At 46.7% G+C, this 25,795-nt stretch overlaps 1 protein-coding gene across 1 annotated transcript in view; it reads right to left on the bottom strand.

Moving 5' to 3' along the window:
* ZMAT4 (zinc finger matrin-type 4) overlaps positions 1-13,025 on the bottom strand; it is an 866,722-nt gene extending 853,697 nt beyond the window's left edge. The window contains exon 1 of the mRNA XM_082267441.1: positions 12,674-13,025. Within this exon, the coding sequence (XP_082123567.1) occupies positions 12,674-12,757 (84 nt within the window). The 5' untranslated portion in view covers positions 12,758-13,025. The remainder of the gene's footprint in view (positions 1-12,673) is intronic.
* Between the last annotated feature and the right edge of the window lie 12,770 nt (positions 13,026-25,795).

Raw genomic sequence — 25,795 nt, 5'->3', positions numbered from 1 at the left:
CACATCCCATGAGGCATTGTAAAACTATGACTCTAAAATTCTGATGGGAATTGTAGTTCCTGAACACAGTTTGAAGACCCCTGCCCTAGAGAATAAAATGGAGATCATTGCAATATTTTTTATCACACCGTATTTGCGCAGCGGTCTTAAAACGCAATTGTTTTGGAAAAAATACACTTTTTTCATAAAAAAAATAAGAAAACAGTAAAGTTAGCCCAATTTCTTTCTATAATATGAAAGATAATGTTACGCCGTAGTAAATAGATACCCAACATGTAATGCTTCAAAATTGCACACGCTCGTGGAATGGCGACAATTATTAGTACTTAAAAATCCTCATAGGCGACTTTTTAAAATTTTTTACAGGTTACCAGCTTAGAGTTACAGAGGAGGTCTAGTGCTAGAATTATTGCTCTCGCTCTAATGATCATGGCGATTTCTCACGTGTGTGGTTTAAACACTGTTTACATATGTGGGCGTGACTTGGATATGCGCCCTCTTCTGCAAACGAGCTAACGGGGGCGGGGCACTTTCATTTTTATTTTCCTATTTATTTTATCTTTTATTTACACAGTTTTAAAAAAAAAATGTTTTTATCACTTTTATTCCTATTAAAAGGAATGTAAACATCCTTTGTAATAGAAATAAGCAGGACAGGACCTCTTTATAGAGAGATCTGGGGTCAAAAAGACCTCACATCTCACATCTACACTTAAAAAGAAAAAAAAAAAAAGTCTTTTTTTTTTCATGATGAAAAAAAATGGGCTCTTTATCCACTTAAGCCCTGGAGGATTTGGCTGCTCAAAGACCAGGCCCTATTTTGCGATTCGGCACTGCGTGACTTTAATGGACAATTGCGCGGTCGTGCGACGCTGTACCCAAATAAAATTGACGTCCTTTTTTTCCCACAAACAGAGCTTTCTTTTGCTGGTATTTGATCACCTTTGTGATCTTTATTTTTTGCGCTATAAACAAAAAAAGAGCGACAATTTTGCAAAAATAACAATATTTTCACATTTTTTTATATGAAATTCTCAAAAAAAATGTAAAAATCTAAATTTTTTAACATTTTAGGCCGATTTGTTTTCTGCTACATATGTTTGGTAAAAAGAAAAATCGCAATAAGCGTATTTTGATTGGTTTGCGCAAAAGTTATCGCGTTTACTAACTATGGGAAAGATTTATGTCATTTTTATTGTTTTTTTTAACTAGTAATGGCGGCGATCTGCGATTTTTTTGTGGGACTGCGACATTGTGGCGGACAGATCGGACCCTTGACTGACATTTTTGACACTTTTGGGGTTACCAGTGACATTACTACAGTAATCAGTGCTATACATATGCACTGTTACTGTAAAAGTGACACTGGCAGGGAAGGGGTTAACTTTATTGGTGATCAAGGGGTTACCTGTGTCCCTAGGGGCGTGATTCTAACTGTCAAGGGGGCGTGGCTTGTTAGATCATCACAGAGACATACGATCCTACATAGCAGCATGAGCGAGATCGCGAGTGGCTGGTCACACGCGCGGGCTAGGCAGGGAACGAGCGGGAGCGGGTGGGCGAGCAACGTACTCATACATCACTTTGCCTGTAGGGGGCTGACTGCCTTAGTATATAGTCGTGCGGCGGTCGGCAAGTGGTTAAATCCGTGGCTAGGAAGCAACGTATGACATTGCTCCGGTTCTCCAAGGCCATAGAGTGGAGTGGGGGCCATCTCTAGGGGACAGCGGACCGGATCGTTTTCCCCGCTACCGACAGATCCGGGGGCACCTCTCCCGCCGCCCATAAAGGTGAGGTGATCCAGTAATTTTGCCAATCTGCTGCTGGGACCACCCTTATGTTAAAGTGGACCGCCGGCAGTTTACGGGTCAAAACAGGTCACAGGAGCGCAGAACTAACATCGTTCCTGTGATCCATAGGATAAGTACAGCCAAAAAAGCTTTGGGTATACCTCTCCTTTAAGGCCAACTAGTGGGGGCGTAGGTTCCATCCCTGACCTGTGGGGTGGAGAGTGGGACCAGGCAAAACACCTCCCCACATGCCCCACCTGAATCATACCCTTTGTCCCACCTATCATTTTCTGCCCAAGTCGCTCAAGGAGCAGTGCTGTCCCTCCTACATGGCTGAAGCTGCTCAAAAAGTACAACCACCGCTATCTTGGCGACTGGCAGACCAACAAGGTCAGAAGCACAGCTGCTCTTGTTGAGTGGCTGTGTCTCCAATTTAAAACGAGTGACTGTATTTCCAAATGCTAGGAGATCTTTATTATTGTAAAAACATCCAACAAAGAAAATCAAAGAGACTTCATGACACACATTGAAAGTGCGTGGTTCATGCTTTTCCGATGTGTGTCATGAAGTCTTCTTTGATTTTCTTTGTTGGATGTTTTTACAATAGTAAAGATCTCCTAGCATTTGGAAGTGCGGTCACTCGTTTTTTAGACCAAGGACTGGACCTGCACACAATATCCTGGGAGCTTTCATCCTCACGCTTTCATCCTCACCTGGGAGCTTTCATCCTCACCTGGGAGCTTTCATCCTCACCTGGAGCGGCGTTACTCCTTTCTTTTGCTATTTTGTTGAGTGGCTGGCCTGGATCCAGGAATTTCTAATTTCCAACTGATCTTACGAGAGCCAGACTGGGACATCCAAAGGGCCAGGTCTGACCTAGTGCTACATTTTAACTTCTGCAGCTCGTTCGTTTTTGAACTCCATGGCTACCATGGTACCAGGTTAACATGAATCCCAAAGGAAGCTGCTACAGGTAAAGTGCACCTTGTGTGTTTTTAATGCATGAACCTTATCCAGGATCCTCACATCATACACAGATTAGTAAAATAATTCCTTGCAGCATCAAAGAATGTCAACTGTGTTTCTAGAAAGTGGAAGAATTCCAGGAGGCCTGGCTGCACAATTATTATCCAATGATAGAACCTGGGTTTAAAAGGTTACTTCACCTTAAGGCCCCTTTCACACGAACGATCCGATCAGATCCGCCTTTCAGTTTTTTAGGCGGACCTGATCGGATCCTCCATGCATCCCTATGGGGCAGCGGATGTCAGCGGTGACATTTCCGCTGACACCCACTGCTGTCCGCATCCGATCCTGTCCGTGAAATCTGGATGGATGGAAACCCCATAGAGAGCATCGGGGCTCTGACACCTCCCTCTCCACACACAGAGCGCAGATAGAGCTGTCACCTGCCTGCTCAGCGGGATCGGCAGATCGATCCCCCTCTGAGCAACACGGAGTCCGCCGACGGAGGCGGACCGTGTGAAAGAGCCCTTACATCACAACTAAAAAAATACCTATTAGCAAAAAAGAGGGAGAAAGAAGCGCTAATCACGGTTAATATCATAGAGACTAGGAAAGCAGCCCATATAAGAAAATCATGTTTATTAAAACATGTGTAAAAGAAGTTCCAAATCAATAACCTGTCCTGGCTGAAGCCGCTGGTGGTGAAGGGTACACAATTGGCAAAGCCGCTGGGTAGGAGGTCCGGAATCCACAATGTTGTGGGGAGAGACCCAGCTAGATGTCATCACCTGGGGGGTTGAGAAGCGCCGGACCAGCCGGTGTTCTAAAGGGACCCCTTCCTGCAATGCAGAGCCAAGCGGAGAGGAGCGGAATCGCCTAGACTGGAAGAAGTCAAAACCGGAAGTGACGAACCGGGTTTTGTAAAAAAATACCTATGCATTCCAGCTTCTCTGGTATATTAAAGAGTATTTCTCAGGTTTTAAATAAGGTGATTAAAGCGGAGTTCCACTCAAAAGTGGAACTCCGCTGATCTGCTTCCTCCCCCCCTTCGGTGCCCCATTTGGCACCTTTCATGGGGGAGGGGGGAATGGGTACTTGTTTTTGACAGGTACCCTTCCCAACTTCCTGGGAGACAGCGCCGCGGCGCTGTCCCTCGGAAGTTCGGGCCCCCTCCTTTTTCCTCCGCCGCTGGGCCAATTACAAAGTGCAGCGCGCTTTGCGCATGCGCAGTAGGGAACCAGCAGTAAAGCTGGAAGGCTTCACTGGCAGGTTCCCTTACTCTGGATTGCGGCGGCGGCACCCGAGAGCCGATACGTAAATCGGATTCTGGTGCCGACATCGCGGGCTGCCTAGACAGGTAAGTTCTATTATTTAAAAGTCAGCAGCTACAGGATTTGTAGCTGCTGACTTTTAATTTTTTTAAGGAGGGTGGAACTCCGCTTTAATTTTGAAGGCATACCTGGAGGCTATTCATGGCCTCTTCCCAAGACCTGATGACCAGATCTTCTAGGGGTTAATTTACTAAAGAGTCTGGTGCAGCTCTGCAAAGAAACCAGTCAGGTATCAGATTTTTGTCAAAGCTTAATTGAACAAGCTGAAGTTAGAAGCTGATTAGCGACCATGCACAGCTGCACCAGATTTTGCACTCCAGTTTTAGTAAATCAACCTCCTAAAGTCTCCCCTGTCCCACCTGGTTGTAGGATGTAAGGCCCCATCAACACAGAAATGAGCGCTCTAGCTTGACCAAAGCCTGCACAATACACGCTCTCCCTCTCAGCGGCAGGTGGGCTCAGCAACAAAGAATGAGAGAGGGCATTGTGCATACTGGTGGGAAAGGCAGAGGGGCTTCCCTCTATAAAGGTTTCTCGGAGAGGCTGTGCAGGGACTACAGGTGGGCCTTGGAAATTTAGCATATTTTTTAAAACCGGAGGGCCATTTTTTTTTACCATACTAGATAAAAGGCTGGAGAAGAGCACAATAATCTGGCAAACAGGAAATGCAAAGGCATGGCTTAAATAGGAAGTTCATGGAAGGACCTTTAGGGAATTGTCCAAGAAACAATTTAGCATCCCAGGTGGCGCAGCAATGTGAGACACTGCCAGACACAGCAGAAGTTGTAGGTTAATACCCTGATGCTAAAATTCTATTAGGTATACCCATTTTGGTAATGTAAATTAGACAGTCAGTAATTATATAATGATATATTGATCCTAAACACTGCTTAACTAATGTTAAAGTTTTATTCAGTTTAAGATCACTGATAACAAAAAACACAATGAAGGTTTCAGAGCTTGTTTGATACATCTCTTCCAAAAAACCAAGAACAAGCCAAAAAGCATAACAAATTATGATAATGCATGGTTTAAAAGAGCAGCTCCAACCAAGATGAAGGTATAGGGCAGTCCCTAGGGTCCTTAGTCCCCTATTCAACCACTAATGCATCGTTTCCACTGAGTGGTACGGTACAGTTCGGTTCAGTACGGTACGGTTCGGAACGGTACACATTGCGTTTCCACTGCCAATAGTACCCTTTCATGATAGGCGTGGTGTAGCAGGAAAGCTGTGATAGACAATTCTCTGTCAACCAATCAAAGTTCTGCAGAGTGTAGCTCCACCCTGTTGGTACGGTACTAATGTGCTTGGTACCCCAACGAAAGGGTCCCAAAAAGTGGTACGGTACGGTTCGGAATTAGGGTACCATTCATAATGGAAACGGCATAAATAGCGTACCGTACCGATCGGAACCGTACTAGAAAGCTCAGTGGAAACGAGCCATAACATGCCCTTGTCAAGGTACCTTTGCAGACCAAGGAACTGTGGTTCAAACTGGGCAGCACTGTGGCTTCATAGTTACTGTTCCTCATAGCAGAGCTCAGATACTGGGTTTAACTCTCTCCAGGTGCACCTTCTACATTCTGCTTGTAGGTCTACCCCCTATGTGTGGGAGCTTCTATTAAACCAATTGTTTTCTATGTGGAGTTAGGGTGATTATTCCCATGTGGTAGGTGCTTTTCCAATAAGTTGTGCCAGTCTAAACTGTATTTTAGGGTGTGGCAGCCCCCTTTAATTGGAAAGAAAGAAGAAAAAAGTTCACATAGACATCCGTTGCCCACGCAGGGGTTCTTCCACATCAACAGTTAACTGAAAATGTTGAGGAAACTGGTTTCCTTGTCAACAGCACTGCTGCTCCTCTTACCAGTCCCTCTGACTGTGTTGCCCAGCTCTTGTGGTTCTCTCGGCTCACTCAGCCTTTAGTCACAGCTCACTCCTGGCCTCTGGATAGGGGTTCTCCTGACACCCCGATAGCAGCTGACCTTACTCCTGGGATGAGACCTCCTGTCTCCTGGGGCTGGGGCTCCTCTGAACCCTGCGTGAGACCTTCTGTCTCTTGACTCCTGTCTGGGGCTCCTTTGAACCCAGCGTGAGACCTTCTGTCTCTTGACTCCTGTCTTGGGCTCCTCTAATCGCTAGGTGAGACCTTCTGGCTCTTGACTCCTGTCTGGGGCTCCTTTGAACCCTGCGTGAGACCTTCTGTCTCTTGACTCCTGTCTGGAGCTCCTTTGAACCCTGCGTGAGACCTTCTGTCTCTTGACTCCTGTCTGGGGCTCCTCTAATCCCTAGGTGAGACCTTCTGGCTCTTGACTCCTGTCTGGGGCTCCTTTGAACCCTGCGTGAGACCTTCTGTCTCTTGACTCCTGTCTGGGGCTCCTCTAATCCCTAGGTGAGACCTTCTGTCTTGACTCCTGGCTGGGGCACCTCTGACACCTGGGTAAGACCTTCTGTCTCTTAACTCCTGTCTGGGGCACCTCTGACCCCAGGGTAAGACCTTCTGTCTCCCAAACTGGGACCTATCGCCACGCTGGGACCTCAGGCTTGAGTATATAACGACTCTGCACACCTGTGTTCTCTGCCCAACCGCACCGATTCCCTGTGGTGTTGGGCCTCCCCTGTATGCCTGGGCCCCCTACACGAGGACTGGTGGTCCCCCCAATGAGCAGCCCTGTTTGTGAAAACCACATCAAAATACGCTTATTGGGATTTTTTCTTTTTACCAAAAATGTGTAGCAGAATACATATTGGCCTAACGATGAAAAAAAATTTATTTTATTTTTTTTTTTTTGGGAATGCTATATAGCAGAATGTGAAATAAATAATAATAATAAATATATATATATATATATATATATATATATATATATATATATATATATATATATTTTTTTTTTTTTTCAGAATTGTTGCTTTTTTTTTGTTTATAGCGCCAAAAAAAAAAAAAAATCGCACAGGTGATCAAATACCACCAAAAGAAAGCTCTATTCGTGGGAAAAAAGGACATCAATTTTATTTGGGTACAGCATCGCACGACCGCGCAATTGTCAGATAAAGTAACGCAGTGCCGTATTGCAAAAAATGGCCTGGTCATCATGGGGGTAAATCCTTCCGGTCCAGAAGTGGTTAATTGGTTATTTTCTTTATTATTTTTCTAGATGCCTTAAGGGTCGTAAGATCATCCAAAAAACATAATGATTGTGATCATACGGATGGACTGAGCACAGTCTTCAAATGATCTTAAAAAACAAAGAGAACAGATAAAATTGTTACAATGTAATCTTGACTGCAATAATACTGTGCTATGCATTCCCCTACAAATACTGAGATTATCATGTAATCTGCTGAGTGGGAATCTTAAAGGTCACATAATTAGGAGAATAATGACTACGTAATGCCACTGACTAAAAGACTCGGGGCTGTAAGGAACCACAGATTTGTCCAAAAACAAGTTTTGCAGAGAACACACCCGTTCACATAACGACGCAAATTAGGCATTAGCAAGTTTACTGACACCTACCGAAGGTGAGATATTCACAAATTGAAGATCATTAAAAGTTTACTTTCACTGAGTTGGTTTATACTTGCTGCTGGGCTTACACAGTGCATGCAATTTAAAGTGGAACTGGAACTACTTCATCATGACATCCCCCCCAAAAGAGAAAATGGCCAATCAGACCCTTCAAATACTCACCTGTGATCAGTGCTTTGCTCCCTCTGTGTATCATGCACGGACTGGCTCATCAGGCAGAAGCCGTATACGTATATCTGCCGTGCGCAAATACCGCTCCTTGCCGTAGCCGGACTTGGAAAAATTGGGGAAGCAACAGACAGCAGGTGTATGCATGGAGTCCAATCCTGTCGCAAGGGTCCTACTGACTGGTTTTAGAACAGCCAAACAAGGTGGAAGAGGCCATGCAGGTCCCTAACTACTTAAAGCGGTGTTCCAGCCTCCCCTCCAAAAATTAAAAGTCAATACTTTACACATACTGTACACATACTGTAGCTGCTGACTTTTAATATTAGGACACTTACCTGTCCTGGAGTCCTGCGATGTCAGCACCACAGCCGATGTTTCCATTGCCATTGCAATATCCATTGCCGGTGAGGGAACTCGGCAGTGAAGCCTTGCGGCTTCACGGGCGGGTCCCTACTACTCATGCACGATTTGGATTGGCTCGGCGGCAGGGGAAGGAGGAGGGGGGCCAAACTTCCCAGGGACAACGCCGCAGTGCCATCTCCTGGAAATGGGGAAGGGTACCTGTCAAAAACAGGTAACCGTTCCCCCCTCCCCCATGAAAGGTGCCAAATGTGGCACCGGAGGGGGGGAGGAAGCAAATGAGTGGAAGTTCCGCTTTAAGGACCGAAAGGTTTTAACCCCTTAATGACCAGGCCATTTTTTGTGATCCGGCACTGCGCTATTTTAACTGACAATTGCGCAGTTGTGCGACGCAGTACCCAAATAAAATTGATGTCCTTTTTTCCCCATAAATAGAGCTTTCTTTTGGTGGTATTTGATCACCTGTGTGGTTTTTATTTTTTGCGCTATTAACAAAAAAAGAGCGACCATTTTGAAAAAAAAAATCTATATTTGTACGGTCAGCTGTGTTTACAACAGCAGACCATTCTTTTCTCTCAGCGGCCCCATGCATCGGCATCCCCGTGGCCTAGTGGGGGCGGGAGTGTGCCATCAGTGGCGTGCGTTCGCCCCCCAGCACTACGCGCTCAACTGACGTAATACTTTGTTGGTTCGCGCAGTCGAGCCAGCCTGTTTACAACAGCTGACCGTTCTTCTCTCTCAGCTGGGAACGATCGTGGGTGGCCAGCGGCAATCGTAGCCGCCAGCCCTGTGCATCGGTATCCCTGTTGCCTAGTGGGGGGCAGGAGCGCTCGCCCCCCAGCACCACAAGCTCGACCGACGTAATTTACAACAGCTGACCGCTCTTCTCTCTCAGCGGGGAGCGATCGCGGGTGGCCAGCGGCAATCGTTGGCCGTCAGCCCTGTGCATCGGTATCCCCGCTGCCTAGCGGGGGGGCAGGAGTGCGCCGGCGGCGGCGCACGCTCTCCCCCCCAGCACCACGCGCGTGACCGACATAATACTTTGTCGGTTCGCGCAGCCAAGTCAGCCTGCCATAGTATAACTGCGGCGGGCAGTCGGCAAGTGGTTAACATTTTTTAAAACAAATGTATGTTTTTTTTTATGTATAAAACAATAAAAAAGGGCTAATTCACATGGGTTCTCTGTTATGTTTGTGTCCGCTAATAATGATTTTTTTTTTTTTTTTTAGTGGAAATGTTGTCTTGATATATTGGGGGGGGGGGGGTGTCAGGTAGGCTGTACGGGGGCCCTGTGATTTTCTAACAGCAGCCCTGCTGGTAACAATCACCTCTATAAAGTATTACAAATCCGATGCGCCCCCAAAAGTTCTCATTACAAAACTCTGAGAATCCCGTACATCTGGGACAATCTGTATATATTACATTTTATCATTTTTAAATGTAAGCCCCAGGCAGTTCAACCTCAATTTTTTGAACAATGTCAACAGCACTGAATGGACTCCAAGCTGAACAAACAAGACATTAATAAACAAGTCAGACAGTGTCAAGGTCAATCCAGCCCTTCTCACCGCAACAAAGGGAAACCAATAATGAATGCCAAAAACATGCCTCCTCTATACAAACCACAAGACAAGTAAGTGGAGAGGGATCGCATGGATGACTGCTACAAGGAACAATCCTTCCAACATTCAAATGACAGCTCACTACGATAAACATGCATGTAACTTCTGAATTATTGATGTAGAATGTCAAATCTTCTGCAGTCCATCTCTATCAGCTGTGCTGAACTTTCCCTTTGCATGTGCCAGGAAGCCATGTGATGCCTACATAGGTCTATTCTAATGCTTCAGTGTCTCCCAATGATCAGACACTTAGCTGACCTCTCAGCTGATCAGAATCAATGGGCTTATTGAGGAATAGGGCTTGGCAGGAGAGCTGAACATTTGTAAAGCCCCAGGGCTCATTCTCTTTATTGGAGAGACAGTCCTGAGTACAGGGACTTGGTCCAGGAACTGTCCGAAGCTAATAGTGCTGAAATCCAAAAGAGAAGCAACTTACTTTGCCCTGCACAGTGGTGGATTTTCACTTGGGGAACCAGGATGTTCACATGGGGTTCCAGAGACATGGTCCAGGAACTGTTCTACCTCAACAGTGCTGAGATCCCAGCAACTCACTATGCCCTGCAAAGGGGTATATGTTCACACTGTGTTCCAGGAACATGGTGCAGGAACTGTCCTACCTTAACAGTGCTAAGATCCCAGCAACTCACTTGCATGCACAAGGGTATATGTTCACATGGTGTTACAGGGACATGGTCCAGGAACTGTTCTACCTCAACAGTGCTGAGATCCCAGCAACTCACTATGCCCTGCACAGGGGTATATGTTCACACTGTGTTCCAGGAACATGGTGCAGGAACTGTCCTACCTTAACAGTGCTGAGATCCCAGCAACTCACTTGCATGCACAAGGGTATATGTTCACATGGTGTTACAGAGACATGGTCCAGGAACTGTTCTACCTCAACAGTGCTGAGATCCCAGCAACTCACTCTGCCCTGTACAGGGGGTAGATGTTCACATTATTTTCCAGGGACATGGTCCAAGAACTGTCCAAAGCTATCAGTACTGAAATCTCTGCAACTCACTGCCATACACAGAGGTAGATGTTCACATGGGGTTCCAGAGACATGGTCCAAAAACTGTTCTACCTCTACAGTGCTAAGATCCCAGCAACTCACTGCCATGCACAAGGGTATATGTTCACACGGTGTTCAAGGGACATGGTGCAGGAAATGTCCTACCTTAATAGTGCTGAGATCCCAGCAACTCACTATGCCCTGCACAGGGGTAGATGTTCACATGGAGTTCCAGGGACATGGTCCAGAAACTGTCCAAAGCTAACAGTACTGAAATCTCAGCAACTCACTGCCATACACAGAGGTAGATGTTCACTTGAGGTTTCAGGGACATGATCCAGGAAGTGCCAAAGCTAACAGTGCTGAAATCCCAGCAACTCACTGCCATGTAAAGGGGTAGATGTTCACATAGGGCTACAGGGACATGGTACAGGAACTGTCCTACCTTAACAGTGCTGAGATCCCAGCAACTCACTGTCATGCACAGGTGTGGAATTTCACTTGGAGTACCAGGATTTTCACATGGGGGGAAATGGTCCAGGAACTGTCCTTCACTAACAGTACTGAAATCCCAGCAACTTAGGGTAAATGTGTACATGGTGTTCCAGGAACTTGGTCCAGGAACTGTCCAAAGATAACAGTACTGAAATCCAAGCACCTCACTGCCATGCAAAGGGGTAGATGTTCACATGAGGTTCCAGGGACATGGTCCAGGAACTGTCCAAAGCTAACAGTACTAAAATCCCAGAAACTTACTGCCATGTACAGGGGTAGATGTTCACATGGTGTGCCAGGGACATGGCCCAGGAACTGTCCTACCAAGAGTGCTGAGATCCCAGCAACTCACTGGGGTAAATGTTTACATGGTGTGCCAGGGACATGGTCCAGGAACTGTCCAAAGCTAACAATACTAAAATCCCAGAAACTTACTGCCATGTACAGGGGTAGATGTTCACATGAGGTTCCAGGGACATGGTCCAGGAACTGTCCAAAGCTAACAGTACTAAAATCCCAGAAACTTACTGCCATGTACAGGGGTAGATGTTCACATGGTGTGCCAGGGACATGGCCCAGGAACTGTCCTACCAAGAGTGCTGAGATCCCAGCAACTCACTGGGGTAAATGTTTACATGGTGTTCCAGGGACATGGTCGCAGGAACTGTCCAACCAAGAGTGCTGAAATCCCATCAACTTATTGCCATGCACAAGGATAGATGGTCACATGGGGTTCCAGGGATATGGTCAAGGAACTGTCCTACCAAGAGTGCTGAGATCACAGCAACTCACTGCCACACACAGGGGTAAATGTTTACATGGAGTTCCAGGGACATGGTCCAGGAACTGTCCTACTAAGAGTGCTGAGATCCCAGCAACTCCACACACGTGTTTACATGGAGTTCCAGGGACATGGTCCAGGAACTGTCCACCCAAGAGTGCTGAAATCATAGCAACCTACTGCCATGCACAGGGATAGATGTTCACATGGGGTTCCAGGGACATAGCCTAGGAACTGTCCTACCTTAACAGTGCTGAAATCCCAGCAACTCACTCTGCCATACACAGGGGTAGATTTTCACATGGGTTAGCAGAGACATGTTTAAATAACTAACACTGTGCATGACAGTACAAGCCATCTGTTTACAGAGCTGAAAAAACCAATAAGGCAGAGATATACAATTGTCGGGTAATTTACGGCTGTGTTGAGGATCATTGCATGCGTGCCATCCCCTGCACCCCCCTGCATCCCCTGCAAAGGGCAGAAGGGATGGAGCTCGGCGTACACAGGGTGCAATGACTCTTCCAGGACTCTTCTATTCCTGCAGCCATGTGATCGCTGATTATTTTTGCTCCATCCCAAACAAAGGATCAATGAGTGGTGCAGGAAACTTACCCCGGCTGGCTGCGCTGCTGCTACACCGAGGCTGAGCTCCTGCTGCTGCTCTTCAGAGGGATCCCCAGCACAAAGTGAATACATCCAAGCCCTGTGTGCTCTTCTATCTGCCAGCACTGACAGTGTGCTCCTCTATCTGCCTGCACCGGCAATGTGCTCTTCTATCTGCCAGCAATGTCAGTGTGCAGCTCGGTCCTCCTTGCCCTGTCACGTTGCTCAGAGCTGATGTGATTGATTCCCAGAGAAGAGGTGAAATGCTGGAGCTGCTCTGTGTGATGTTTAGCGGAGACTTTCACTGCCTCTTCCTCCTGTAGCACCAACAGCTAGAGCTGGGGGGACTCAGAGCTCCTTCCTATCATCACTGTCCCTATGAGGCTGCTAGAGCTGGGGGGTCTGGAGGACTCTGCTCGCTGTCCCTATAGTGGGATGAGACTGCTAGAGCTGGGGGGTCTGGAGGACTCTGTGCTCACTGTCCCTATAGTGGGATGAGACTGCTAGAGCTGGGGGGTCTGGAGGACTCTGTGCTCACTGTCCCTATAGTGGGATGAGACTGCTAGAGCTGGGGGGTCTGGAGGACTCTGTGCTCACTGTTCCTATGGTGGGGTGAGACTGCTAGAGCTGGGGGGGGTCTGGAGGACTTAGTTCTTTTCTTTTATCACTGTCCCTATGGTGGGATGAGACTGCTAGAGCTGGGGGGGGGGGGGGGTCTGGAGGACTCTGTGCTTACTGTCCCTATGGTGGGATGAGACTGCTAGACCTGGGGGGCTGGAGGACTTAATTCTTTCCTATTATCATTGTCCCTATGATGGGATGAGACTACTAGATTTGGGGGGTTTGGAGAACTCTGTGCTCACTGCCCTTATGGTGGGGTGAGACTGCTAGACCTGGGGGGGTCTGAAGGACTCTGTGCTCACTTTCTCTATGATGGGATGAGACTGCTAGACCTGGGGGGTCTGGAGGACTCTGTGCTCACTATCCCTATGGTGGGAATGATTGCTAGACCTGGGGGGGTCTGGAGTACTCTGTGCTCACAGTCCCTATGAGACTGCTAGAGCTGGGGGGACTGGAGGACTCTGTGCTCACTGTCCCTGTGGTGGGATGAGACTGCTAGACCTGGGGGTCTGGAGGACTTAGTTCTTTCCTTTTATCACTGTCCCTATGGTGGAATGAGACTTCTAGAGCTGGGGGGGGGGGGGGTCTGGAGGACTATGTGCTCATTGTCCCTATGGTGGGATGAGACTGCTAGACCTGGGGGGTGTTGAGGGACTCTGTGCTCACTGTCCCTATGGTGGGATGAGGCTGCTAGAGCTGGGGGGGTCTGGAGGACTCTGTGCTTACTGTCCCTATGGTGGGATGAGACTGCTAGAGCTGGGGGGTCTGGAGGACTTAATTCTTTCCTATTATCACTGTCCCTATGATGGGATGAGACTACTAGATTTGGGGGGTTTGGAGAACTCTGTGCTCATTGCCCTTATGGTGGGATGAGACTGCTAGACCTTGGGGGTCTGGAGGACTCTGTGCTCACTTTCCCTATGGTGGGATGAGACTGCTAGACCTGGGGGGTCTGGAGGACTCTGTGCTCACTATCCCTATGGTGGGAATGATTGCTAGACCTGGGGGGGTCTGGAGTACTCTGTGCTCACAGTCTCTATGAGACTGCTAGAGCTGGGGGGTCTGGAGGACTCTGTGCTCACTGTCCCTGTGGTGGGATGAGACTGCTAGACCTGGGGTCTGGAGGACTTAGTTATTTCCTTTTATCACTGTCCCTATGGTGGAATGAGACTTCTAGAGCTGGGGGGGGGGGTCTGGAGGACTATGGGCTCATTGTCCCTATGGTGGGGTGAGACTGCTAAACCTGGGGGGTCTGGTGGACTCTGTGCTCACTGTCCCTATGGTGGGATGAGACTGCTAGAGCTGGGGGGTCTGGAGGACTTAGTTCTTTCCTAATATCACTGTCCCTATGGTGGGATCAGACTACTAGATTTGGGTGGTTTGTAGGACTCTGTGCTCACTATCCCTATAGTGGTATGCGACTGCTAGACCTGGGGGGTCTGGAGTACTCTGTGCTCACTGTCCCTTTTAAACTACAAGAGCTGGGGGGTCTGGAAGACTCTATGCTTACTGTCCCTATGGTGGGATGGGACTGCTAGAGCTGGGGGGTCTGGAGGACTTAGTTCTTTCCTATTATCACTGTCCCTATGGTGGGATGAGACTACTAGAGTTGGGGGGTCTGGAGGACTTTGTGCTCACTATCCCTAAGAGACTGCTAGAGATGGGGGGTCTGGAGGACTCTGTGTACTATCCCTATAGTGGGTTGAGACTACTAGAGGTGGGGGAGGGGGGATATAGAGCTCCTTCCTATTATCACTGTCCCTATGGTGGGATGAGACTACTAAACCTGGGGGGTCTAGAAGACTCAAAGCTCATTCCTATTATTACTGTCCCTATGATGGGATGAGACTACTAAAGTTTGGGGGTTGGGGGACTCAGAACTACTTCCTATTATCACTGTCCCTATGGTGGGATGAAACTACTAGAGTTGGGGGGTTTGGGTGACTCAGAGCTTCTTCCTATTATCACTGTGCCTATGGTGGGATGCGACTATTAGTGCTAGAGGGTCTGGAGGACTCAGTGCTCACTGTTTCTATGGTAGGGTGAGACCACTAGAACTGGGGGGTCTGGAGGGACCCAGTTCCTTCCTGTCATCACTGTCCCTATGGTGGGATGAGACTATTAGAGCTGGGGGGTCTGGAGGGACTCACAGCTCCTCCTTCATTTTATCATTACTGTCCCTATTGTGGGACGAGACCACTAGAACATGAGGGTCTGGAGGAACCCAGTTCTTTCCTGTCCTCAATGTCCCTATGGTGGGATGAGGCCCCTAGAGCTGGCAGGTTTGGAGGGATTCAGCTCCTCCCTGCCATCACTGTACCTGTTGTAGGATGTGACAACTAGAGCTGGGGGGGGGGGGGGTCTGAAGAGACTCAGCTCTTTCTTCCTATCATCACTGTCCTCATCTGTTGCGATGAGACCTCTAGATCTGGGGGGGGGGGGGGGGTCTATAGGCACTCAGAGCTTGCTGTCATTGCTGTCTCTATGGTAGGATGAGACTAGTAGAGCTAGGAAATCTTGAGAGCCTCAGAGGTCTTTCTTCCTATTATTACTAACCTGGTGGGATGAGAGCTAGGGTTCTGTAGGGGCCCAGAGCTCCTTCTTCCTATCATCATTGTTCTTTTGGTTTTTGGTACTGAAGCTGGGGAGGAGGGGGGGGTGTAGGGACTCAAAGCTTCTTCCTAATATTATCACTGTCCCTCTGGTGGGAAAGAGCCACTAGAACTGGGAGATCTGCATGGACTCAGAGCTCATTCTTCCTATCATCGATATCTCTTTGGTGCAATGAGACCAGTAGAGCTGGGGGGTCTGGGAAGCCTCAGAGGTCTTTCTTCCTAATATCACTGTCCCACTGGTGGAATAAGATGACTAGAGCTAGGGTTCTCAAGGGGCTCAGAGCTTCTTCTGCCTATAATTGCTGTCCTTGTGGTAGGATGAGACTGCTAAAGCAGGGAGGAGGGGGGAGGTATTAGAAACTTTAAAGCTCCATCTTCCTATCGTAACTGTCCCTGTGATGGAAACTCACTGGTAGGATGAGACCAGTAGAACTAGTGGGGTCTAGGAAATCTCAGAGCTTCTTCCTATCATCACTGTCTTCTTGGTGGGATGAGATTACTAGAGCTGGGGGATCTGGGGAGACTCAAAGTTCTTTCCTTTTATTACTCTCCCTAAGGTGATATAAGACATCTAGAGCTGGGGGTCTGGAGGAACTCAGAGCTCTTTCTTGTCATCACCGTCCCTATGGTGGGATGAGACCACTAGAACTGGGGGTTCTAGGAAATCTCAGAGTTCCTTCCTATCATCACTGTCAATATGGTGGGATGAGACTACTATAGCTGGGGGGTCTGGGGAAACTCAGAGTTTCTTTGTACGTGCATATAAAGGGACTCATCTTCTTCCTATCCTCACTATCCTTATGGTGGGATAAGACAAATGTCCACTAGAGCTGGGAGGTTTGAAGAGATTCAGCTTCTTCCATCTATCACCCTTGTCCCTGTGATGAGACAGGACCATTAGAGCATGGGGGGTGGCTTCTTTTTCTACTATCATTGTCCCTTTGGTGGGATGTGGTGGGTGGGGTGGGTGTTTTTTCAACCAGATCAACTATGTGGAGATTGGGGATCTGCAGAGACTCAGAGTTTCTTCTTCTTATCACTGCCTTCCCCTGGTTGCATGGAACCACTAGAACTTGGGGATCTGTAGGAATTCATGGCTCCTTCTTCCTATTATCACTGGTGGAATGAGACCTTTTGAGCTGGGGAGTCTGGAAAGCCTCAGACTTCCTTCTTCCAATATTACTGTCTCCCTGGTGGGATGAGACCACTAGAGCTGGGGGGGGGGGGGTCTGGAGGAACTCAGAGTTCCTTCTTCTTATCATAACTGTCCCTGTGGGATGAGACCACTAGAGATGGGGGGCATGGGGTCTGGAAAGACTCAGAGCCCTTTTTTCCTATCATCACTGCAGGCATGGAACCACTAGAGCTTGGGGCTCTGAAGGGACACAGAGTTCCTTCTTCTTATTATAACCATTCCTGTTGGAAGAAACTGCAAGAGATTATTATTTTCTAATATCATTGTCCCTATGGTGTCTTTTTTCAACCAGATTTACTATGTAGAGATTGAGGGATCTGGAGGGACTCAGAGTTTCTTCTTCCCGTCATTATTGCCTTTTTCTGGTGACATGGAACCACTAGAGCTTGGGGTTCTGTAGAGACTCAGAGCTCCTTCTTGTCATCACTGATGAAACCAGTCAAACTGGGAAGTCTGGAGAGCCTCAAACTTCCTATTATCACTTTCCCTCTGATGGGATAAGACCTCTAGAGATGGGGGGTCTGGGGGGCCCAGAGCTCCTTCCCCCATTATCCCCCCATCCCTCACTAGAGATGTGGGGTCTGGTGATGCTCAGAGTTCCTTCTTCTTATCATAACTGCCCTATGGGATGAGATCACTAGAGATGTGGGGTCTGGTGATGCTCAGAGTTCCTTCTTCTTATCATAACTGCCCTATGGGATGAGACCATTAGAGATGTGGTGTCTGGTGATACTCAGAGTTCCTTCTTCTTATCATAACTGCCCTATGGGATGAGACCATTATAGATGTGGTGTCTGGTGATGCTCAGAGTTCCTTCTTCTTATCATAACTGCCCCTGTGGGATGAGACCACTAGAGATAGGCAGCAGGAGGCCTGGAAAGACTCAGAGCTCCCTTTTCCTATCACCACTGCCTTCCACTGGAGGCATGGAACCACTAGAGCTTGGGGGTCTGTAGAGACTCAGAGTTCCTTCTTTCTATCACCACTGCTGTCCCTGTTGTGGGATGGGACCGATAGAGCAGTGCTCTCAGCATGCCAATACACATGGGCAATGAGTGATTTAGACAGCAAACGGGAACCATCCAAATCATGCAGGCAACACGCACTCTGTAGAATTAGGGTTATCAAGAGTCGGCTCAACATGAGAACTGTCTGCTATACAATGTATACATAGAGAAGCACTTACTAAAAATATATTGTTAATGCACGTCTATTCGCCATGTGTAATTGCGGAAATAATTGTTACCCACCGAGTCCTCATATTATCTCTATCGTACTGTGCTATTTAAGTTGCAAATGTATAGAATTATATACATTGACTTCCAGAACCCCAGACAATAGAGCTACTTCTAAATATTCCTTCATCTTATAGTGACTTCTAGTGCAGCCTATTAACTCTTATCCTGCCAGAAGGCCTGTTAGGGGTTAATGGCTTGAAAACAGCAGAAAAGGGATATGAGTGCGTAGCTAAAGGATGAATTACACTTCCATGGCAAAACTTTGCTTTGATTCGAGTCCAAGTTTCACGCAGTTCCTTTGCTCCTATGGTTTATCAATGTTTCTCAGCTTACAGCTCCATTGTCTGCGTTCAGCTGTCACCGGCTGCTGCTGAGAGCCTGCTCTAAATATCTGTCCCAGTATTCTGGGATCTTTACAGACTCTTCTACTTAAACACTGCCTGGCTTTTCCCAAACATGCAAGCAATCGCCTTCCACATGTCATGTTATCTGTGCAAGTTTGATAAAATAGGATTTTTTCAAATTCTCTGAATGTCACATGGCTGAACTGCTATTAATAAAACAAGACGTAATTACAGATGAGCTTGGTAAGGAAAGTAAGCGATGATAAAAGGCTTGGTAAATGTCAGATAGGCGACTTCACTGATCTTCACCCTGGCTCAGCTGAACAGTCTGATAAATGCCATGAATGGCACCTTGTCCTGTTCCATTTTGTTAATTAGCTCTACAAATTTTCTTGTTAATGTTTTACATAAAGTAAAGGTGGGCAATTCGTTTTCCCAAGGAACCACATGAGAAACTAGGACTGTTGTGGAGGGCCGATCAGTAATACTCTATCATTGGTATTAGTGGGAGGAAAAGTGTCCCATCATTGGTATCAGTGGGAGGAATAGTGTACCATTATTGGTATCAGTGGGAGGAAAAGTGTCCCATCATTGGTATCAGTGGGAGGAATAGTGCCCCATCATTGGTTTTAGTGGGAGGAATAGTGTACCATCATTGGTTTTAGTGGGAGGAATAGTGCACCATTATTGGTATCAGTGGGAGGAATAGTGCCCCATCATTGTTATCAGTGGGAAGAATAATGCCCCATCGTTGGTGTAAGTGGGAGGAATAGTGCCCTGTTTTTGGTGTAAGTGGGAGAACTAATGACCCTATCATTGGTATCAGTGGGAAGAATAGTGCCCCATCATTAGTGTCAGTGGAAGTTATAGTGATCCATCATTGGTATCTGTGGGAGGAATGCTTCCCCATCATTGGTGTCTGTGGGAGGAATGGTGCCCCATCATTGCTGTCTGTGGGAAGTGTCAGTGGGAAGAATAGTGCCCCATCATTGATGTCAGTGGAAGGAATAGTGCCTCATCATTGGTGTCAGTGGGATGAATAGTGTCCCATCATTGGTGTCTGTGGGAGGAATGGTGCCCCATCATTGGTGTCAGTGGGAGGAATAGTGCCCCATCATTGGTATCAGTGGGAGGAATGGTTCCCTTATCGTTGGTGTTGGTGAGAAGAATGGTGCCCCATCATTGGTGTCTGTGGGAGGAATAGTGCCTCATCATTGGTGTTGGTGAGAAGAATGGTGCCCCATCATTGGTGTCTGTGGGAGGAATGGTGACCCATCATTGGTGTCAGCGTGAGGAACAGTGCCTTACAGTCCATACAGGTAAGCAAAGGGCCGCATTTGGCCCATGGGCCACAGTTTGGAGACCACTGGTCTAAAGTATACTTAAAGTATAATCTAATATATTGTTTTTACTTATTTTAACCATAAAGCCTTACATATGGTTTATGATTACATTTGTATCCCTCCATAATTTACTGTCTACAAAGTTAGAGGTTGTGATTGATTAGGCATGACAAATGATTAGATGTATTGGTCATAAACCTCACTTGAAGATAAGCCAGTTTACATGTTATATATTTCTCAGAGGTCTACTGTTTTATTCAAAATGCAAAGTGAGCGAGCAGAAGAAAAATCCAAATCAAATCAATATTTGGCGGGACTCCCCTTTGGCTTCAAATCAGCATCAGTTCTTACACTTGGACACTTTTCACACTTGCACAAAGTCAGCGATTTTGTAGGATTAGAGTCAGGTGTATGATTAACCCCTTCCTGTCTCCCGGCCCTTTAAGGGTTCTAAAAGCCGGGAGTAGGAGGTGGGAATTCAGGTCATGTGACCGCTGTGATTGTCTGTCACAGGGGTCACATGATCGGAAAGCTCATGATCGCTATTATGCATCGAGAGCTTTCCAGTACCCTGCGGTATGTTGTTTCAGCAGGGCCGCACATATGTGGCCGCTCTGTGTTAAGGCCCACCTGCCGAGTGACCAAATATATGCCTGCGGCCGGCATCAAGGGCTTAACCAATTATATTAAGGAGATGCAAATGATCATCAATTTCATATGAAGGTTGAAATACAGTCCTTAACTAACACTTAAAGAAGTAGGGCCAATGCTCTGTGGATCACAGAAGTGCACTTAGATATGTTAGCTGTTGGCTGATGTCACTGAGCCGGTCAGGGCTTTCAACTTTAATGTCTGGACCGGCAGCTGGCTCAGCCTCTCAGTGAGCCTTTGGGAGACTGGGCCAGCTGCTACCGCCCCTGCAAAGCCCAGTGCTTTAGTGAGCACCGGAGAGGCAGAGCAGGGAGCCAGTAACTGAAAGTCACAGGCTCTCTGCTCACTAAAGACTGAGAACTAAGCAAACAGTTCTCGGTCTTAGAGGCTGCTGGGGGCCAGATGCAGCATCAGACCAATGCTGCATCCACCTAGGTGAGTATCTGTGCTTGTTTTTTTTACATCCCAAACTTCTCTTTTGAAACTGGGTGAGGAACAGCCAAACTCTGCTACTAAGGTGAGGTTGTGGAAGACACTTTCGTCACAGGTCATACACCATGGCAAGATTGAGCACAGCAACAAGACACAAGGTAGTTATACTGCATCAGCAAGGTCTCTCCCAGGCAAAGATTTTTAAGTAGACTGAGGCTTCAAGATGTGCTTTTCAGGCTCTTTAACAGAAGCGCAAAAAAAGGAACGCAACGTTGAGTAGTGTAGACACAGTGGTCAGGTAATATTGAGCAGGTTAGATGCAGTAGTCAGGTAATGTTGAGGAGCATAGATGCAGTGGTCAGGTAACTTTGAGGAGCGTAGAGGCAGTGGTCAGGTAACTTTGAGGAGCGTAGAGGCAGTGGTCAGGTAACATTGAGGAGCGTAGAGGCAGTGGTCAGGTAAAGTTGAGGAGCATAGACACAGTGCTCAGGTAACTTTGAGGAGCGTAGACACAGTGGTCAGGTAATGTTGAGCAGGTTAGATGCAGTAGTCAGGTAATGTTGAGGAGCATAGATGCAGTGGTCAGGTAATGTTGAGGAGCATAGAAGCAGTGGTCAGGTAACTTTGAGGAGCATAGAGGCAGTGGTCAGGTAAAGTTGAGGAGCAAAGACACAGTGGTCAGGTAACTTTGAGGAGCGTAGACACAGTGGTCAGGTAACGTTGAGAAGCGTAGACGCAGTGGTCAGGTAACGTTGAGGAGCGTAGATGCAGTGGTCAGATAACATTGAGGAGTGTAGACACAGTGGTCAGCCAAGGAAACTTAATTAAGCAGATGAAAGAAACATCATGCTTACTTCCCTTCCACATTGGAAGGTGTCCACCAGTGCCATCAGCACAGAACTGGGGTAACCAGTGGGACCCGGGTACACCTGATTACTGTCCATAGACGTCTGGCCAGAAGTGGTCTTCACTGAACAATTGTGGCCAAAAATTCATACCTCCGATGAGGAAACATGGGTAAGAGACTCAACTTTGCAGGAAAACATAGGAGCTGGGGTGCAGAAAAATGGCAGCAGGTGCTTCTGGACTGATGAGTCAAAATGTGAAATATGTGGCTGTAGTAAGAGGCAGTAGAGAAGAAGGGCTGTAGAGTGGTACAATAATGAGTGTCTGTTGCCAACAGTGAAGCATGGTGGAGGTTCCTTGTACATTTGGGGCTGCATTTCTGAAAAAAGGAGTTGGCAATTTTGTCAGGATCAATGGTGTCCTCAATGCTGAGAAACACAGGCAGATACTTGTCCATCATGCCAAACCATCAGGGAGGCGTGTGATTGGCCCCAAATTTATTCTGCAGCAGGACAGCCACCCCATACATACAACCAATATCATTAAGAACTACCTTCAGTGTAAAGAAGAACAAGGAGCCCTTGAAGTAGAGGTTTGGCCTCTACAGAGCCCTGATCTCGCCATCACGGAGTATGTCTGGGATGACATGAAGAGACAGAAGGATGTGAGGCAGCTGTTATCCACAGAAGATCTGTGCTTCGTTCTCAAAGATGTACATAGAACAACCTACCTGCCATGTTCCTTCAAAAACTGTGTGCAAGTTTACCTTGAAGAAGGCAAAGGGGCAGGGCTGCTGTTAGAAATCACGGGGCCCCGTACAGCCTACCTGGCAGGGCCCCCCTCCCTCCCGAATATATCAAGACAATTTTTTCTCAAAAAAATGCACTAAAATCATTATTAGAGGATACAAACGTAACAGTGAATTTGTGTGAATTAGCCCTTTTTAATTGTTTTTTACATTTTTGAAAAAAAAAAAAAAAAAAAATATATATATATATATATATATATATAATTTATTTTAAAAATGTTTACAATTATTTTATTTTACTTTTTTTTAAATAGCTGTATTACAATGTTTAATTGTTATTTTTATTTTTTTTACAATTTGTTATTTTTTTACAGGACAGGGAAGCCTGCAGCGCTGGGGGGGGGGGGGGGGGGGGGTCGGCACAGTGAAAGGGGGGCACACTGGGAGAGGGGGGCTCAGAAGCAGACAAAACAGGGAGGAGGGTTGGTGTCGGAGAGGCAATTATAGGAACGATGCCCTGTGTCTGTGTCTCTCCCTACAGTAGCTGAAAGCAGGCAGGAGGGGGGGAAACTGGCTTTTAGCTGCTGCAGAGAGCTGCACAGTGCTTCCTTCTGTAATTGCCCCTCCGCACAGATTCCCCGTGCTGTTGGTGCCCCCCTGTGTGCCTGGGCCCCCTACAGGAGGACTGGTGGTCCGCTCCCTATCAGCGGCCCTGCAAAGAGGGGGGGGGGGGGTCAGCCCAAATATTGCTTGGATTTCTCTTCTGTTCATTTACTTTACATTTTGTTAATCGATACAAATAAACGAATAACACTTTTATTTCTAAAAGCATTCTTCCTTTACAGCATTTTTTCACATCTGCCTAAAACTTTTGCACAGTAGTGTATGTATTTGAAAAAGGTAATTAAGCTGTGTGCCTGGAGCTTTTACCTTAATGCAATGAGTGAATACAAATGAAGAGACTTTATCAATTACACACGCTTATAAATTAGGTAAATGAATTTATACAGCAGGAAAGCAAAGGGAAAAAGAATACGGCTAGTACTGTTACATTTGATTGTGGACAGACATGTCTTGGATAAGCTTGGGACCGCCACAGGGGCTTGGATTGCACTACTCACTGCGAATATGAAAGGTTAAGTATATCTAGCAAGTGACATTTTAATGTACTGCACAAGATTAGTTTACGGAGATGTGAGATTTGTGCTAATTCCAACAAAATAACTCTCCGTGTTCTATCTTTCCTCCGTTTCCTGATTTACAAGTGAAGTCGAAACTTTGTATTTTTCCAGTATACAGTATAATATATCATTTCAGATTTGGTTACTAATAAATTAATTCAGAAAAAGGATAAAGTCATTTAGGCAGAATTCAGCGGGCGCGCCATTATTTCTAGGAGATGCAACCTACGGACATGGGGAAAGAAAACCAAACTGCAGTTGACATTTATATATTTAAAATGTACCAGCGACCTAGATCCTGGAATAAACATATCCTAAGTAGTGCCTTCCCTTCACCACAACGCTGCGACATATGGAAATAGGCCTCATGAATGGGCCTTGGTGCTTTAACCACTGCATTTCCGGAAGGTTTTACAGCTTTGACCAGGCCATTTTTTTTTTTTGCTATTGGACACTGCGCTATTTTAAGCAGTTCTGGACCGGAAGGTTTTGCCCCCTTAATGACCAGGCCAGTTTTTGCGATTCAGCACTGCGTTACTTCAGCGGAAAATTGCATGGCTGTGCAAAGCTGTACCCAAATGAAAATATAATAAAAAATGAAATACCGATCCCCCTCCCTGTTCTGCCTGCTTCTGACCCCACCCCCCCCCCAATCCCTGTGTGCTCCCTCTTCCCTATTTTTTTGCAATTCAGCACTGTGTTACTTTAACGGAAAATTGCGCGGCTGTGCATCGCTGTACCCAAATAAAAATATTTAAAAAAATTAAATACCGACCCCCCTCCCTGTTCTGCCTGCTTCTGACCCCCCCCCCCCCCTCCCCATCCCTGTGTGCTTCTTTTTCCCTTTTTTTTGCAATTCGGCATTGCGTTACTTTAACAGAAAATTGCTCGGCTGTGCAGCGCTGTACCCAAATAAAAATATAACAAAAAATAAAATAACGATCCCCCTCCCTGTTCTGCCTTTTTCTGACTCCCCCCACCCCCCATCCCTGTGTGCTCCTTTTCCCCTTTTTTTTGCAATTCGGCACTGCGTTACTTTAACAGAAAATTGCGCGGCTGTGCGACGCTGTACCCAAATAAAAATATAACAAAAAATAAAATAACGATCCCCCTCCCTGTTCTGCCTGCTTCTAACTCCCCCCACCCCCCATCCCTGTGTGCTCCTTTTCCCCTTTTTTTTGCAATTCGGCACTGCGTTACTTTAACAGAAAATTGCGCGGCTGTGCGACGCTGTACCCAAATAAAAATATAACAAAAAATAAAATAACGATCCCCCTCCCTGTTCTGCCTGCTTCTAACTCCCCCCACCCCCCATCCCTGTGTGCTCCTTTTCCCCTTTTTTTTTGCGATTCTGCATTGCGTTATTTTAACGGAAAATTGCGCTGCTGTGCAAAGCAGTACCCAAATAAAAATATAATAAAAAATAAAATACCGATCCCCCTCCCTGTTCTGCCTGCATCTGAACCCCCGCCCCCATCCCTGTGTGCTCCTTTTTCCCTTTTTTTTTACAATTTGGCATTGCGTTACTTTAACAGAAAATTGCACGGCTCTGCAGCGCTGTACCCAAATAAAAATATAATGAAAAATAAAATACAGATTCCCCCTCCCTGTTCTGCCTGCTTCTGAAAACCCGCCCCCACCCCCCCACCCATCCATGTGTGCTCTTTTTTCCCTTTTTTTGCGAATTCGGCACTGCGTTACTTTAACGGAAAATTGCGCTGCTGTGCAAAGCTGTACCCAAATAAAAATATAATAAAAAATAAAATACCGATCCCCTCCCTGTTCTGCCTTCTTCTGACTAACCACCCCCCCCTCACCATCCCTGTGTGCTCCTTTTTTCCTCTTTTCTGCGTTTCGGCACAACGGAAAATTGCGAGGCTGTGCGACGCCGTACCCAAATAAAATTGATGTCCTTTT

This window comes from Pelophylax lessonae (genome assembly GCF_965119305.1).
Source record: "Pelophylax lessonae genome assembly, chromosome: 9".
Taxonomy (NCBI): domain Eukaryota; kingdom Metazoa; phylum Chordata; class Amphibia; order Anura; family Ranidae; genus Pelophylax; species Pelophylax lessonae.
This window is presented reverse-complemented; position numbering and strand designations above follow the sequence as displayed.